This window comes from Amphiura filiformis, chromosome 20, assembly GCF_039555335.1.
Source record: "Amphiura filiformis chromosome 20, Afil_fr2py, whole genome shotgun sequence".
Taxonomy (NCBI): Eukaryota; Metazoa; Echinodermata; class Ophiuroidea; order Amphilepidida; family Amphiuridae; genus Amphiura; species Amphiura filiformis.
Window position 1 is genome coordinate 54899806 of NC_092647.1, and position 19087 is coordinate 54918892.

The 19087-nt window shown below is 37.1% G+C and overlaps 1 protein-coding gene across 3 annotated transcripts in view; it reads right to left on the reverse strand.

Moving 5' to 3' along the window:
• Nucleotides 1-7205: 7205 nt before the first annotated feature.
• The window catches only part of LOC140142042 (ras-like protein rasD), a 163601-nt gene continuing 151719 nt past the window's right edge, over nt 7206-19087 (reverse strand). For 2 of the 3 annotated variants that reach the window (XM_072163965.1, XM_072163964.1), the window contains exons 3-5: nt 17411-17467; nt 9531-9604; nt 7207-9055 (exon numbers count right to left, since the gene is read on the reverse strand). In XM_072163965.1, the coding sequence (XP_072020066.1) occupies nt 8561-9055; nt 9531-9604; nt 17411-17467 (626 nt within the window). In that variant the 3' untranslated portion in view covers nt 7207-8560. Of the gene's footprint in view, nt 9056-9530; nt 9605-17410; nt 17468-19087 lie in introns of all 3 variants that reach the window. The other variant, XM_072163963.1, reaches the window with a different exon arrangement.

A 19087-nucleotide genomic window follows, 5' to 3' on the forward strand; every position in this document is an offset into this window, starting at 1 on the left:
ACATACTTGCTATCAGGAGTAGATAGCAACACACACTGTACCGTGCATACTGTGCTATAGCAACACACACTGCACCATACATACTGTGCTATCAGGGGTAGATAGCAATACACACTGCATCATACATACTTGCTATCAGGAGTAGATAGCAACACACACTGTACCATGCATACTGTGCTATAGCAACACACACTGCACCATACATACTGTGCTATCAGGGGTAGATAGCAATACACACTGCATACATACTGTGCTATCAGGGGTAGATAGCAATATACACTGCATCATACATACTTGCTATCAGGGGTAGATAGCAACACACACTGTACCATGCATACTCTGCTATAGCAATGCACACTGCACCATACATACTGTGTTATCAGGGGTAGATAGCAACACACACTACCTGCTCCATACATACTGTTTTATCAGGGGTAGAAAGCAATACACACAGTGTACCATACATACTGTGCTATCAGGGGTAGATACCAACACAACTTATACCATACACACTGTGCTATCAGGGGTAGATAACAACACACACTGCGCCATAGCATTTGCCACTGTACCATGCATACTATGCTATCAGGGGTAGATAACACATATTGTACCATAGGCCTATATACTGTGTTATCAAGGCTATATAGCAACACACACTGCACCATACTATGCTATAAGGAGTAGATAGCAACACACACACTATACATACTGTGCTATCAGGAGTAAATAGCAACACACACTCTACCATACATATTGTGCTATCAGGTACAGAGAGCAACACACACTATACCCGTACATACTGTGCTCTCAGGGGGTAGATAGCAACACACACTGTACCATACATACTATGCTATCAGTGGTAGGCCTAGATAGCAACACACACTGCACCATACATACTATGCTATCAGGGGTAGATAGCAACACACACTGCACCATACATACTATATGCTATCAGCATGATCAGTGGTATAGCAACACACACTATAAATACTGTGCTATCAGGAGTTGGTATAGCAACGCACACTGTACCATACATACTGTGCTATCAGGGGTAGACAGCAACACACACTGCACCATACTATACTGTGCTATCAGGAGTAGATAACAAATACATAGCCTGCTATGCTATCAGGAGTATAGATATAGTGACACACATCATACCATACATACTGTGCTATCTGGGGTAGATAGCAACACACACCGTACCACGTCCCAGCAAACATTATACAATCGGCCCGATACTGGCTCTATAAAAGCTGCTATAATGGACCAAGAATGGCAGCCTGTATTGGTCCGGCACGGTCGTGCACACGGGCATTCGACTGGCCCAATAGATATTGCCAGCACTGGGCCAAAATGGGTTGAAATTGGCACAGTACAGGTCCAATTTATTCAATACTGTACTGGGCCAATATAATATTGCCAATATATTCCCATTATGAAACCGTAAGTAAACGGTAATGGTCCAATTTTGGTCCTTTTTATTTTATTTTATTTATTTTTTTGGTTCACGTCTAGCTGTGCAGTGTTCTTCTATTCCTCTTTTACCCTGTTCAGGCATTATTGGTCAGTTTCACCTGTTCAACCAGATATTTCCTTTGAACAGGAAACTTACTTGCACTCAGCATAATTGAATTGGTAGTACCTGATGTGCAAAGTATTATTAAAGTTCGATAACAAACTAATCTCTCAAAACTGAGCCATTGACAAATGAAATATATATTCTATGGTGTCATCAGAAAACAATTATGCCTTGCTCACGTAGATTCTTTACAAGGCAGTAAATGAAATATTCGGAACAAGCGTAAACTTGCTGCCTTTTCTTTATAATGATAATAACACGTGGCCCTTCAAAATGAAGATGATAATGATCAAATATTGTATTTTGACAGTAAAAAATGTCAGGGTTTCAAAACCACGCCCACATTAATGCAACATGGGCCAATACAGGGCCGGTACTCGGGGCCTACAAGCCCGGCCAACAAGTTTCTGCCGCAACTGGGCCAGTATGTACATGCCGGCTCGATGCCATATTCAGGTAGTCTTCAATTGGCCCAATAATGGACCAAGTACGGCACAGCTTATCCTGATAAGAAAACGGCGGCCAAACATTAACCAGTATCGGATTTGTACTGGCGTTATTCCGTCAGCCGTGTCCGGTATTGCCAGAAGTAGACCGGTTTAAGCCATTACTGGGCCAATATTACAATGTTTGCTGGGGTATGGTATCAAGCGTAGATAGCAACACTGCACCACGTATACTGTGCTATCAGGGTTAGATAGCAACATACAATGTACGCCTACTGTGCTATCAGGGGTCGATAGTAACACACACGGTACCCATACTGTGCTATCAGGGGTAGATAGCAACACATAATAGCCTACTGTAAGAGAGTAACACACATACCATGCATTCCGTGCTATCAGGGGTAGATAGCAACACACACTGTATCAGGGGTAGGCCCTAGATAGCAACACACACTCTACCATTTACACTTGGCTATCAGGGGTAGATAGCAAACTCACAAAAAATTGCTGTTTATTTGCTCTTTGGACGATACAAAATAAGATTCGGGTGGATGTAAAAACGTCAGCTGGGCAATTCGAGAATTCAAGGTCAAAGTTGATAATTGAAAATTAAAAAAAAATGGTCCAAATCCATGTCATAATATTAACCTGATCCATCATCACATGTAGGCCTATAGATATAATTATCTACTTCTTCTCGAGCAAAAGGTCAAAAGTTAAAGATCCATTCAGTGATTCCAGCACAAGTGTAAAAAAATGAAAATTGTTTATAAATTGCTTAAGGGGTACTACACCTGCCCAATTTTGTGCCTATTTTTGCATTTTCTCAAAATTATAGCGCATTGGGGACAAGTAAGATATGTATATTATAGGGGCAAGGACTACAACTACTGCACTTGAAATTTTATTTCAGCACAGACAACAGTTGTGGAGTTACAGTCAAAAATGAGGGAAAACCAATATTTGATCAATAAATCAATAACTACTTGCTTTGAGTTGCTGAAATTTCAGTACAGTAGTTGTAGTCCTTGCCCCTATAATATACATATCTTACTTGTCACCAATGTGCTATAATTTTTGAGAAAAAAGCAAAATAGGCACAAAATTGGCCATGGGTGTAGTACCCCCTTAAAAGTGAGGGATAAGTCCTTCAATTTGTCATTTGATATTTTTGAAATGAAAAATTTGGCAAAAAACAAAGAAAACAGCAGTATTGACGAAGTTGAAGCCCCATACAAATACATGTAGCTAATTCGGGTGGATGTAAAAACGTCAGCTGGGCAATTCGAGAATTCAAGGTCAAAGTTGATAATTGAAAATTAAAAAAAAATGGTCCAAATCCATGTCATAATATTAACCTGATCCATCATCACATGTAGGCCTATAGATATAATTATCTACTTCTTCTCGAGCAAAAGGTCAAAAGTTAAAGATCCATTCAGTGATTCCAGCACAAGTGTAAAAAAATGAAAATTGTTTATAAATTGCTTAAAAGTGAGGGATAAGTCCTTCAATTTGTCATTTGATATTTTTGAAATGAAAAATTTGGCAAAAAACAAAGAAAACAGCAGTATTGACGAAGTTGAAGCCCCATACAAATACATGTAGCTAATTTATGTACTGTGAGTACATAAATTACAGATTCATGTAAATGAATTTATTTTTGTCTTAAATACACATCTTTCGGCTGAACCACTAGCAGGCTATGTTAGCACATCTATGACAATGACAAAGGTACCAAAATCTGAATTTTGATGATTTTTACGATCGTCCGCATGAGCAAATCACTGAATGGGCCTTTAAGATTTGGGCTCTAACATGAAAATGCTCTCAATGAGCAATAATATCGGCATACAAAAACACTAGTCTAACTGGCAAAATAATACAACCGTAAGGATTCGGATTCCATTTTTTGTTGTTTAATAATAATAAACAATCGAGGGTAGAAATGTTAACATTTCATGTATGTGCTGGATGCAATTCCCTATATATTAACCCCTCATCGGCGAATTGGCGTCAATGGCAAAAAGGACAAAAGTTTCATTTGAGCCACCCTTTTCGCTACCCTCTGGATTTTGTACACAAATTGCTAATTTTATACGTCAAAATATACGTCTCATGGTTTCACGACAGCAGTGTCGTCACTGACCTGTTTCGTCTTTGCAGCCACAAGAATTTCTTTTAAAAATACATGTATGGTTCACTGCACGATTCGGACCTAGTTGTACAGTTTACTTTTAACGATAATAGAAAATAGTAATATTATATTTTTGTGTAGTCAGAGCGTGACAAATTTACAACGTTGATGAATCAAGTCTTCCATCGGCAGCCAGCTAATTGAATAGGATTGTATTTTGCAGCTTAAAAACGCTGAGAAGATCACAAAATGTTAAGCATGTTAATGTTACTACTATAACGAGGTTCCATAAATTTCAATAAAAAGATGGCATTCAAAAGGTAAAACAGGGCCATTTTAGGGGGCTTATGTCCACTTTTTACAAGAAATTAGTGGAATTGCACTTTTCTTTTGAAAAGGGCAAGGTTCACTTCATTACCCCCCTAAAAATAAAACCGGTCCTGCATGGTTATAAACTCAAATTCTTACATTTTGACATCTTATGAAAACAAAATTGTATATCAGGGGTAGATATCAACACACACGGTACCCATACATCATGTGCTATCAGGGGTAGATAGCAAATTATACGACGTATATGCCTACTGTGCTATCAGGGGTTGATAGCAACACAAACACGGTACCATAGGCCTATATTGTTTATCAGGTATGGCCATAGATACCCCCACATCCAATTAAGTCAACTGTGAATAAACTTTTTTTAATAAAAAAAATCCAAAGTAGGAGAAAATTGACCATGCCCCCCTCCCCTGTTGCCATCTGCTCCTGATAGCACAGTTACAAGAAGAATTTCCTTAAAAAGACATGCATGGTTCCTGGTAGTCCTATACGCAAGATTATTGTTTCCAGTCGTAGGATAACCGGAGTGGAGGGGGGGGGGGTGCGAGGTGAACCATTTTTTTTTGTTGCTGCCATTTTTCATTTAATTAGCAACTTACTTCACTTATTATTTTGCCAAAATTAAAAAAAACCACTACCGACACGTCTGAGCTTATTCTTATATTGATTCAATGCTTTTATTTCACATATCTGCATGCTTCATTCAAACAACATGTTCGAATTCACATTTAAATATTATTTATATTCCACATTATTTCATGTGTAATGAACTTAATTAAGGACGATACAGATCTGAACAATAATGAAAAAGTTATCTGTAATACACTCCCGAAATGCATGTCATTCCTTTATTTATTTGTTTTTCACATGTAAACAGATTGATTCAAAATGTATGCTAAGTTGACGAAAAGAATCCTGTTCTACGGGTCCGGACGAGACCCCCGGACAGACCAAGACATTGCGCTTTGGGAAATTTACTTTTCTGTATGGATGTAAAATCAGCCGGGTTTTGTTACAGCAATGAAAAGGTCCGCTCGCCCGTAGAACATGGTTGATTATTTCGTTTCATAGATCAGAAGCACCTTACAAAATAAAATATAAAAAACACTTACTGGAATTTTTTTTAAAGTTCAAATAACATAACATAACAATATCAATCAATTAACATATCAATCAATCAATCAACATATTAATCAATCAATCAATCGACGAATCAATCGATTCATTCATCAATCAATCGACGAATCAATCAATCAATCGATCAATTAATTAATCAATCATTTATTCAATCAATCGATCGGTCAATCTACTGATCAAAAACGTACCCAAACATGTATCAGAGCCTGCATGGCCGCATTAACTGTATCCCGTAATTTTATCATCATGATTTTGACCAAGACAAAAACAAAAGCAAACAAACAAACAAACAATAATCCTTATAATAAACCGAAACTAAGAGAAATGAAATTGAATCCAAAACTTTATACATATTTTTAAATATTGCACATCTATAGAATATCTGGCCGAAAGTATGTTAGTAACATTCAAACGTTTTTGTCGAGACTATTCCTTTATGTTATCACCATTTACGACATTTTGCCACTCAAATAGCAGAAAATTCATGTTTTTATAGTTTAATAAAACAGTTTTCACTGTGGACTTAAATCTAGAAGACTTCATTTTCAACGCTATTGTTGTTGTTTATCGCAGAGGATGCTGGTTGCTCAGCAACTCCGTTGACAATTATTTTGCAAGAAGATCGTCAAATGCAAATTGTATTGCCCCTCATCTCTGTTCATGATGGCGTCTTGCTTCGAACTTAAATCCACGTCATGGGTACCATCGTACGGTAAACAGAAGATCATCACAATAACAATATTGTTGAGAAAGAAGTCTGCCGGACTTTAAAACATCCACAGTGAGTACTGTTTTATTGGACTAGAAATATGATTTTTGTACTATTATGATTCAACAACCCTGATTAAAATGTTGAGTTATAACGTCAGTTTTTAGAAAATAATCAAGAAGATAAGGAAAATATATAAAATAAGAGAATACATAAATAAATTTGACATCAAAAAGATCGAAAAATAATATTGGTAATATAATATTTTGGCTCATATTCATTACCTTGTCATCTATAGGCAGTCATCATTCGCCTCGTTTAATTCAGAAGTATTGTCAATTCAATCTAATGTTATTGTAAACGTTATACGTTCACATGTCACAAACATCATAATACTTAACTTGTTTACAAGTTACGTCAAAAATGCTACGTATGTACAATCCAACAGATATTAGCAAACAACATGCATTTATGCAATATAATTCACTTGAAATCGCCCATTTAATAAATCAGCTCATAATGCATCTGATGCATGTGGTCTTGCTCTTAATAATACCAATCATTTTGATGCAGCTAGGGTGTATTGTTCCAACCAATATCTGTGTTCCAACTAAGTTAACCATATTCGCTGTCGTAGTGCACGTTAGTAACCATTGGTTACTGCTCCAAGCCTGGGCTCAAGCACCTGTTCCGAATTTTGATATGCCATATAGGCTCAGTGTGTTGTGATAATTTCGATCAGTGGTTCGTAACAAGGAAAGCGTGATCCAGTTGACCTGGCAACGGTCATATTCTAACGTGCACTACGACAGCGAATATCATACCCTCTGCCCCATCACGTCAAAAGTACAACGTGCACTTCGAGATAACTCGTGGACGTGGAGTCTCGTGGACGTGGAGTCTTGTGAACATGGAGTCACGTGGACGTGGAGTCTCGTGGACGAAATTGTGCCATTGGCTCAAGGTGTGTATCTACGGCAACTTTATTATAAAAGGGATTGGATTTAGGGCGATTCACATGTTATGTGTAGATTTACCAACTGCCCGAATGCCCCAAGGCTGTGAATAGATAAATATCCTAAATCGAAACTGACTGCGAAATCTTTGTGCGTGGCAATCATACCTTGTTACTTACATTGAATCACAATGGGATTGGACTTATTATTGTCTTGGTCTGTTATTGTTTGACGTGCCATAGGCCTAATAAAATTAAATTTGTTGCACCTTATCACAACCTTATTTTAACAAACATCGAACTTTCTTCTAGATATAAAAGTTGAAAATTCCTTGAATGTAACTTTGGTTAATAAATAACAAATGTAATAAAAAATAGCTGACACGTTTTAAAGCACCTTATGATTAGCTAATACTATAACTAGGAGTCAATAAACCCCATCGCACAAAAATGACCACAAGTTGGGGAGTATGCGCATTGATACCCATTGCAACATTTCAGAGTGCACACCTGTAAATAGGAATCTCCTAATACCTAAGCTTCCATCGACATCAATCCGTCTTGAAAATTGGATTGTCAAAAAGTTGCCGAAAAGAAAAAAAAAGCTAATTTTCCCCAATAATGGGGGTGGGGACACGTCCAGATGCTCCCAGGATTGACGCCCATGCCAAATCCGTGCTTCAAAAGGGGGAAAGTGGCACATTTACTTAAAGAAATACATTAGAAGAGGTTAAATAAGCAATATCTGTACCTTTGTTAGTGAAATCTCATTGGATTCCGTGGTTTTTTTTCCTATACCACTGCGCTGTCTTCATCTGATCTTAAATTTGCTTAAATTAGAGCTGAAGCTCTTAAATCAAGAAAATAATAGGCTTATTTTGAGGATACTCTTTGTACAGCGAATCAATGAGCAAGCATTTAGAGGTGTGCACCATCATGCAATGGGTCATGGATACGAATGTAGGCCATATACAAGCATAATGCTACAAACTGTTCTCTTACAGTTTGCGATTATATCTCCTGAAATGGTGCTGTTTTCCGTCACCTTTTTGACTACTGTCAACTGTTGCCGGCCAACTATTGGTATTGGCCCTAAGATGAGACCGACAAATATTCTCCAAGTTCTTTAGTTAAGACTTGCTATACCTGCCAGCAGTCCTCGTCCTCTCTTTTAATACACAATTTTAGAGTCATATAATAGACTTACAAAATAAAAAATAATAAATTATGCTACAAAAATACTTTGCAAAGTTGTTCAAAGATTCGGACATGTTTGTCTTCGTTGAAATAGTCTGTGGTTAGGTGATGGTATCCGCGGGAATGTCGCTTCCATTTCAGGAACACTATAGAGAGCATCATCCTTAGCAGTGTTACCTTTACCATATAGGACACTGACCGCTCTTTTGATATAACTCCCTCGTCTCTGTGATTTCAGTTTTTTGGTTTCAATCTGAATATCACGAACAAAATCCAAGATGGTGTCATTTAGTCTTGTGGTATCAGTAGCAGCGGAGATTTCGTTGAACTTCCACCCACATTGTCTGGCCAGTAAGAAGCCTTCTTTGTAGGTGACTGTTCGACCTTGTTCCAGCTCACGTTTGTTGCCTACCAAGAGTACAGGAAGGTAAGTCTTGTGAAGAGCTTTCACTTTGTCGCGAAAAGTTAGTACTGAATCAAAACTGCATCTGTTGGTGATGGAGTAGACGTACATGACGGCATCGGCGGCTTGAAGGTATTCTTCTAAGTTGGACTGTAAGGGAAGAAAACAAGAACGAGTTATATTTTAAAAATCAATCGTTTCTGTTGAGGATAAAGAATCCCTTAAAATAAAAACATCAATAAAAAGGACGGTTATGCATACACCATCTTCGAACTACAAACAGCTTCAAAATTACCACTCATTGATATGAAATTTTATTCGAAAGATATTTCACACGCCCATCATTTCAATGATTATCTTCTATAGCAAGAAGGTAACAAAAAACAATTAAAAATTCCACATGTTTTTTAAAGTTATTCAATTGTTATTCACCTGTTCATTTTTTAATCTACTTAATTGCCTTTTTGATAATAGCTGTTTGCAAACTATACCCGGTTGGTACGAAAGTTGTATTCGCATGCGTGTTTCGCCCAGTACTGCTTCTTTTAAAATTCCATTATTTATCGGTTTTATTTTCATTAAAAAAATATACAAAACTTTAACTGCACGTGTGTCTTTATCGTACCTGATTAGCTGTATCGAACACCTCTATCCTCGTCGTCTTGCCATCTATCGACTCCAACTTCTCATATCGACTCTCTGTAAGTAGAAAGAAAAAGTTGTAAAAATATGATTATTGATAAGAAATATCAATCACAACCTTAAAATGAATATGAAGAGACAATTCCTCAAGCACCAATTCAATGGAAATATTAAAATATTGCAAATAATACAGGAAAAATTTCCTTCCTTCATTCCTTTCTTCCTCCCTCCTTCTTTTCATTCCCCATTTATTAAACATCCCTATTTTCCTTCACCCTTTCTTCCCTTGAGCCTTCATTTCTCATGCTGCATAATTTCTTCCTTCAATTGAGCATTCCTTCCATTCTCCTTTCCTCCTATACTCTTCATCCTCCCCAACTGGTGGCACATCACAACTTTTTGGTGGGTATATGCACAGATATTGGATATATTATTTGTATAATGTTCTCCTGGAATTTTGAGGTGGTGGGTGTTTCGGAGCGGTGTACCGGTATAAAAGGGGTCTTTTGGTGCTACGAACAAGTAAAAGGGGGTCTTTTGGAGCTGCGAACAATATCAAGCTAGGCCTTTCTTGGCTTTATAGTTGAAAATCGTCTAAAAGCAGAAATATGAGGAATGAGGTATTATATAGGGGTCTTTTAGAGCTGAAATTGTCAAAATCAAGGGACTTTCGGAGCTCTATTTTGGTCAAATTCAGAGGGTATTTCCGAGCTGCGAAATCCAAAAAGGGGGGTCTTTCCGGGGGTACATACACATGGTCATTTGTAAGTCCCCCGCCGGGACCTTCTCTATCTCCATCTCTGACATGAAACTGACTAAAATAAGATGCCGTGTTGTCAAAATTCCTTCACCATGGTCAAGGTCTCTGTTTTATGAGACAAATTATAAACATCCGAATTGATGTCATATTAACGCAGATTATACATAAAACACTGAAGTCAAGGGCAACTCTCTTCACAAATCATAGCTGAAAATTGACCTCAATTTGCGGAGTATGAGTTTTTGTACCCAACACATCCAAATATACGTGTATGGATGTATAAAAATTCCCTTTAAAAGGGAAAGCCAGCCTCAATGTAGAAGAGGTCTTGTAATTAGTTTTGGTCAATGTGAAAGGCATTTTTAGGATCACGGCTTACTACATCCATGTTACATGACAGTCCACCAAACCATCAACGGTGAGAAGATGTACACTGAAACTGCAGAAAACATTAACTCCTAATCTCCTGTCAACTCTTTAATTCATTATTGTTCATTATTATTAATTCATTATTGTTCTCTAAATTGTTCTGTTCTGGTTTTATTTGTCTTTTCAGCTTTTTACCCACGATATTTCAATTTTCAATTTTTAATACCATAACTTACGAACTCAATTTCTTCGCTTAGGAATGTCCGATTTTATTGGGGAAAACGGCGTTGTGGAGCAAAATAGCTCTTTATGTGAAAGCCTCCAAATTTATAAGTTGTCCAAAAGATGTCTGTTTTTGACATGATACGCCACATTTCTTAAAGACCCATTCAGTGATCCCAGTGCAAGAGTAAAAAATTAAAATTGTTTATAAATTGCTTAAAAGAGAAGGATAGGCCTAAGTCATTCAAATTGTCATTTGGTATTTTTGATACTGTCAGTATCTAAAAATACAGATTCGTGTAAAATGTCTTATTTTGTCTTAAATAGGCCTACACGGCTTTTGGCTGAACCATTCGCAGACTTAGCACATCTATGTAATAACAAAGGTACGGTACCAAAATTTTGATGATTTTTACGATCGTCCGGATGAGCAAATCACTGAATGGGCCTTTAATATTAATAATAGATAAGCTGCCTTTAAAAATATTATTGACAATGTTGAGAGTATAGGAATTACCTTGAAAAATGTCTCAAAAATACAACATGCCAGTTATATTCCGGTCTGAAACGATCAGACAATATTTTAAACATTAATAACATCATAAACCCAAATCGTGAAAAAATCACCCCGGGTAGATTTTTGGCTATTTCTCCATTTACGATCCTGCCCAAAAGTGTCTGCTTTCGATATACCACGTCACAAATACTACACTGCACTGACTGCAGGTTTTAGTTAAAAAGGGCATTTCGTGATCCACAGCATCATCCCCAACTTTTCTCAAAAAAGTTGAGATTTTTATATCACTGGAAACCTCTGGCTACATAATGTTTATGTACAAAATATTTCTTGCAGATTAATTCGTTAGCAAAGTAATCGTGAAATTTGAATTTCGTTCTGGTATACCAGAACAAAATTGCAACACATTGTGTACACATAACCATGCATAACTCGTAAAGGCAAAATCGGAATCAACTGACATTTTTAGAATAAGCTTTTTTTGTGGATATCTACTGAAAAATGTCATAAAAAGAGGATGCTAGGATCACGAAATACTCCTTAAATTCGCCATATAACATAATATAAACTCACCTTACATGTACATTTTTTATTTTAAAATAATTTGATATTAATTCGCAATGTATAGTTTACTATATGATAGATGGTGGCAAGAACATTTATAAAGGACTGATTACTCACTGCAATCTTCACTCTTGTGTGTTTTGACTGTAAGTTTATGAATCAAATAAAAAAGATAGAAAGTAGCTTCACTTACGTTATGTGTCATTTTATTTATAACATAGAAGTTATTAAATTAATAAAGTAAGACAATTTATTTATCTATAAGTGCATGTCAAATGGGTACATTGTTCAATACTATAGGCCTACATGCATAAATTATGCCCATATTATAGCTAGGCCCTAAAAACTTTATTTTGCATCGGATTTTTCCCGTTGAAAAGGCAAAACTGATGTTCATGATAGCAACTATTTCATCAATAGCATTTTGAGTCATTTTTATCCATAAAACGACACAGGATAGGATAGATAATTACTTTGACATCAATATGGTCCATATGATGAAGATTTTGATTCTTTAATAGATCTGTTATCAACATGATATCACCACATCTGTGATATCACGCTGTTCAGTGGTCAAGGACCCCGGGTCAAAGACACTGAAATGACATACTTTTCTTCTGCTGACCATATGATGCTGTATATTAACTATTATTGTTACATTTTAGGCCTATACCTAAAACTTTTAAAGTCATATTAATTCAAACATAACTTTGGTAATACTCACTCGTTTTCGTTCGTTGAAACGGCAAAACATACTTACTTTTCCTAACAAATCGAATTAAAATATTTAAAAAAAAATTTAACCACAAAAAGTAAAAAAAAAAATCATTCCAATACCACTAAAATATAATCTCTTGAGTAAACTGACCCCAAACCTGAAACAGATCCAGCCCCGAATGGGCTGGCGAAAAGCATAAGGGTACTGTGTCCCGACAGATGAGCATGTTGAACGTTGTAGATCTTGTGCTATTCCATTTGAAATCCATACACCCCTTATGGAAGACATGACCTTAATTTCCACACAGGGAGTGTGAATTCCAAATGGGTTACCTGAATGGGGGACTCCTGGAAACCTGTGTATCCTATATGAGTGGGAGATTATAAGGTCATGTCTTCCAGGGGATGCATGGATTTCAAATGGAATATCCCAATCGAAATTACTTTATCCAACTGCCTAACCATTGTACTGTATCACCATAGTTGTATGTCTTTCTGAAAAGCTCTCAAAGTCTGTATTTTGGATGAATTTTGACCTTTTCAAGGGAAATCATGATAAATGGCTTGGATGTCTCGTGCCAGACTTCCGCATCCCATCATCATTTCGATCTCAATCATGTCAATGATGTATTTAATAGAAGACGCCATGCATGCAGAAATGAAACGGATGGTTTTCGAGATCTTCGCAATTAAACCATGAAATATGGGGTCAAGTTCACGAAGAACCATGAAATTAATTATTGTTGAACATCGTTAAAAAAAGAGGAAACACGCATCCTTGTTGCTGCTCTTTACTCTTAGTTTCCAAATTGTGGTTTGCCATGACATTTGCTGTATAAAACCATGTATCATCAAGAGACAAGTGTTGTCATGGTTGTGTGTTATAAGGCTGTATTTCACGTGATTTAGTATACGGTAGTTCTTTAATGTTTTATAATGTGCTAGAAAAATTAAGTTGACTGACTAAAGTATCCGTTATGTATAGGCCTATGTGTGCGATAATTTTTTCCATTTCGAAAAGAAACATTTCACGATAAGACTCAAAAGGAAATATAGGAGTTGTGGTACTTTGCTTCAAAGAAAAAATTCCGCTCTTCTTTATTTATCTCCTCTCCCTGCCCCTGCCCTCTTCTCCTCTCCTCTCCCTTCCTCTCCCTCCTCTCCCCTCCTCTCCTCTCCTCTCCCCTCCCCTCCTCTCCCCTCCTCCTCTCCCTCTCCTCTCCTCTCCCCCCTCCCTCCTCTCCCTCCTCATCTCCCTCTCCTCTCCTCTCCTCTCCTCTCCCCTCCCTCCTCTCTCCTCTCCTCTCCACTCCCATCTCCTCCCCATCCTTTCCTCCCCCTCCTCACCTCCTCTCCGTCTATTCACTTCTCTTCTTCATCTTTTTTTAAGGAAAGATATTTCTTATATTTCATTTTCCTCTTTCAAAAGGAATAAACTGCTAGTAGGAATGAAGTGTCCGTTTGTTTGATTCCAACATCCGACACTACCCAAATGTCAAGTAGCGCCATTTTGATTTTGTCGAGAAAACCGATCTCTGTTTTGACGTGATGTACAAGTTGAAGTGTTTTCAAAGAAATCTTCGTCATCAAACCGCAAGTTTTGATTTGTATTCCTTTGCATGAATATTCCTCGATTTTACGTAAAACGAACGTCAAATACATGTCCAAATTTAAAATTCACACGCAAATAATATACCGCTAATGTATAGTTTAGAAATTTGATTCTTTAGTCTCTTATTTCGATAGGGATGATGCGTCTGATATTTATTTTTTAAAGTCTTCAAATTAATATGCTTGAAGCTGTTTTTGTTTTGTATCGAACTGTTTTTATGTAAAATGTGACAGTGGATTTTACCACGCTTTAGTATAATGGATTGCTTGTTTTTCCTCTGCATGACATTCAATTTTACATAAACTATGGTATTATAGACGTCAAATACACTTTAAATTATTCAGCTGCTTATCTGCAGTCTAAAGACGAATTTGACATAATTTATTCAAAATCTGCACATTATGTTAAGGTACGTCTAAAGTTATAGTCAAATGAGTTAAGTGGGGTAGCCAGAACTTTTTTCAGAGTGGGAGGGACAAAAAAAAGGGGGGGCAAGGCGGCCACGTCCGCGGAGGGCAAAATTTGACGAAAATGGTCTAAACAGCATTAAATATCAGGGCGACTAACATCCCGCGGGGAGGGGAGGGGGAAGACGTCACGTACACGTGCCCCTCAATCGATCTGAAAATTTAGAAAATCCCATAGGAAAATTGCCGAAAAACGGCTTGTGCCCACCCAATCAGACCCGATGGCCCATCATTCCCCCATCATGTACCCCCCCCCCCCACCCACCCCTATGATGACCCACGCTATAAGCCGCCGGGAAGACTTCTCACAGGAGGAAACGACCCTGAATGAGAGCAAAAGTTTGTTTGATCATATTTATGATAAATAATATAATATATTTTATGAATAATAAATGAATAGATATTGAGATAGGGGGCCTTATATGGTATTTCATCGAATTAGTATATCACGTTCACGAACAACGTGACATCGTAGTGTATATATAATTGAACTAGAATTCAATCGGAGATATATTGCCTTGCGTATTTTGATGGAATTATTTATGACACGTGTTGATTCTAAAGACAATCAGTTCTACTTACTCAAATTAAATACCCAGTGGATCAGTATTAAACTTTAAAGGCGAATTATGCGCTGAATATTCAACGCACTAATTCAATCATGCGGCGAAAACCTATTCTACGGGCGGACGGACCTTTCAAGTTGGGGAGGTTATTAGGCCCTACCCTAAAATATCACCAAAATCTGACAACTTTAATGCAAATCACAACCCCATAACTTATAAAAGTTTTACAGCCCTAAATTAACCCTTTTAATGGTTAATTTAGGGCTGTAAAACTTTTATTGTTACATACAGTGTTTAAAAACACTGTAACAATCGAAATTATCGGATACCTCTTTTCGCCACACTCAAACATGTAGACCCTACATTTAATCCTAAAAATTCATGTGATAATTTCTCTAGAAAACCATTTTTTAAAACGCAATTGCAATTTCCTGTAAAATGTCTTTCAACATGTATTCCCGGTTCTAAATATTTCACTTTGCTATGTTTACAGAACACAACAAATATCAAAGGAATTCAACATGTTCAAGAAATCGAAATTTTAAGAAACTTCTTTTGGCCATAAATCAATTTCAGTGACAACGTCCCAATATACCGAGCCAAGATATCCCAATCTGCAAATTACCACAATATTCATTACGTAAGATCCAATGACTGGAAAGCGTACGTTGTAATGTACACATAATCAGTGCAGGGCTAGAATGTAAAATGGTCATTCGTTATCGCGCAGTGCTCATGGAATACCAGAACAACTATTTACCACCATCCACAAGACAAACTGGTAGATTAAAACCAACACGTTGATAGTATTAACATACCATTATTGTTTACCTTATCACATACTGTATTCATGGTATTGTTTCCAAATTTACTTAGATACTGAAAGAATGTCAATTTCACGCGTCTGTCACTTGCATATTTATTTATATCACAGGTATAAGCTCTTATCGTCTTCTGCGAACTTAAAAAGTATGCAAATGGGTGTCCTACAAAAAGTGCATAACGCGATATTCATCTTTTCCGCGGGAGCTCCGACTTATTTTTCAAGTGTTAAAGTTTCGAAAATCCGATAATATCAACGAACTTTACAAAATCATGCAAGGATCTTTAAAAAACATCACTTTGTTTACACTGGCCTGGAAGTGTCTGAGACAAAGCTTTACACACCCACGGTCGGCTTCACAATAAAGGAATGTTTCATTTATCCTAGTGCCATTTTGACGGGTATGTCACAGGACAATATTTTGTCATTTACATCACGACATCAAGCTAGCAAGGTGAATTTAGAGTACTAAGAAGGCAGTCGCTACCGCTGATTACTGCATATTGACCAATGAGAAAGAGCGTTATTTTCTTGAGCTTAATAGTTTGATCGTGTCCATTGGCTATAAAGGCAATGACTTATCACTGGAGGTTAAGGAATAGATTCAGTTTACGCCAGTACAAATAATTATGTCAAAACACGACATATTCCATGGCTGACATGTGTCAATCAGGAGTACGGCAATTGAAACATTGAGAACTATTTTCAATAGATACATAAAAGTGGTGTAAATTGAAACACCCGTAGGACAGAATGGTTTTATGCAGAAGAAAACAACATCAATGTAAATTGACTCGGAATGTCTTTCTTAATATGTTTTCCTAATGGTAACTTTTAGTTAGAGAGTCAAAACCAGTCACGTCGATTCGATATTCAGTTGGTGCAGTTGACTGACATACAGATATCGTATTTTCTACTTCTTTTGTATCATCATCATCTCCTTCATCTCCATCTCCATCTTCATCTCCATCTCCATCTTCATCTCCATCTTACCTACATCCTCATCTTCATCTCAATCTCCATTATCATCTCCATTATCATCTCCATCTTCATTTCCATCTCCATCTCCATCTCCATCATCTTCAACTTCATCTTCATCTTCATCTTCTCCATCTCTATCTCCATTTCCATCTCAATCTTCATCTTCAACTTAATCTTCATGTCATCATTCGTACAGGTTTCATAATAAATGAATGATGTCTTCATGGAGATCCTGAGCTAAACACGGGTAATAGCATGTACTTACCGAGATTTGGGTCGTATTCATGAAGGTATCGTCCACATAAAAACCTAACAGCAATGGCTGCAAAAACATAAACAGAAAAACACAATTTGTCAACATCGAACCGTGTTTTAGATCTATTATTTACGGATGTGTAAAAATAACGCTGTTTTATTTTGAAATGGACATTGCATGCTGCATAATTTATACCGAACATCCGAACTGGATGGACCAAATATAAAATCCCTGATGAATTCAGCTGGGTTTTGTGTAACATTAAACATGTAATGTACATAGATGTGCCCTGGAAAGTACTTTTACATACTTATGTCGGAAAGTCAGGGAATCTGGTTGTCTACATTGAGCACATGATAATGTCAATGTATTCAGCATTGTTCAGATCACGATATAGTCTCTGCAATGGTAAAAATAACACTGTCACATGTCATTGGAGATGGCAGCGCCAGCATTTTTTTCGGGGGATGGGGTCAACAAATGGGGGAAACAGGGAGTTCTGACTGGGGGCACCCCCCCCCCCCGTGGTGCCGACACTGTCATTGGCTCAGAAATACTGTAAACTGTTCTTGTTGCGTTGCTTGTTTCTTTTATTTTACTTGTTTGATTTGTTCCCCACTGTCAGTGATGTCACTTTGACGCACCTGTAACGCCCGCGTACCAAATTGCTATCTTTGTGTGCACGAGTTAAACTGGAATAGGGACCGAATTCGCGAACTCAAGATTATATATTTACCCCCAAACTATACAAAATGTTCTTTCTAATGTTCACAAAACAACACTGGCAACTCCCCATCAGATATCATTAAACAAAGTATACTCCAATACTCAAGTGACACCGATCTCATTTAATTAATGATCTCCTTCAATAAGTATACACTGGTGATACATAACTCCATACAAATAATTACGAATGTATACATTTACTTAAAGGATTTATTCGAAAGGTTAGTAGGACACAGAATAGCTAATAAACAGGAGCAGGGAAGACATGTTTGTACCATGAATCCTCCTGCATGCTATCATGTCGAGCGTCTTAAAAAATTAAAAATGGTTTAAAACTTTTTTAGAATTGTTGTTACCATTCACGCCATTTTAGGAATAAACATGAAAAATCCATTCCAGTGCGTCACAGCATGCATAGTCTTGGTACAGTGTTTGCTGAGATATGGCTTGTATAATTGTAATTCTGTATTTTTGTTTTGACGTATTGCATACAACGTCTTAAGATATTCCTTATACATCACTCTACCATGTATACAGAGCACTTAAGTCCGCAATACAGACACATGTCGATACAATATAAAGTGTAGACATTATACTTGACTATACCGAAAAGAGACTTCAAGAACAGCCGATTTGTTTTAGAGAGGAAGTAGGCCTATTCAAATAGTCAAATGTATCTGTATTTGTCGCGACGCGTCGCGACGGTGCCAAATGCAGGCATGTTATTACTGTATACACACATTTATTCGCAAAGCAAAGTTTTGGAGACATATATAAGACAGGTTAGAAAGGGTATATAATTTGAGGATCCGAGCCTTTGTAATGTTTACATCCTTTGTCTATATGGTTAAAACATTACATTTCCTCGGCAGATAAAATATTTTTGTTACCACACTTGAAGAAAGCTTTGTTTGAAGCTTTAAAGCATTCTAGAGCAAATAATCGTACGTTCTAAAATGC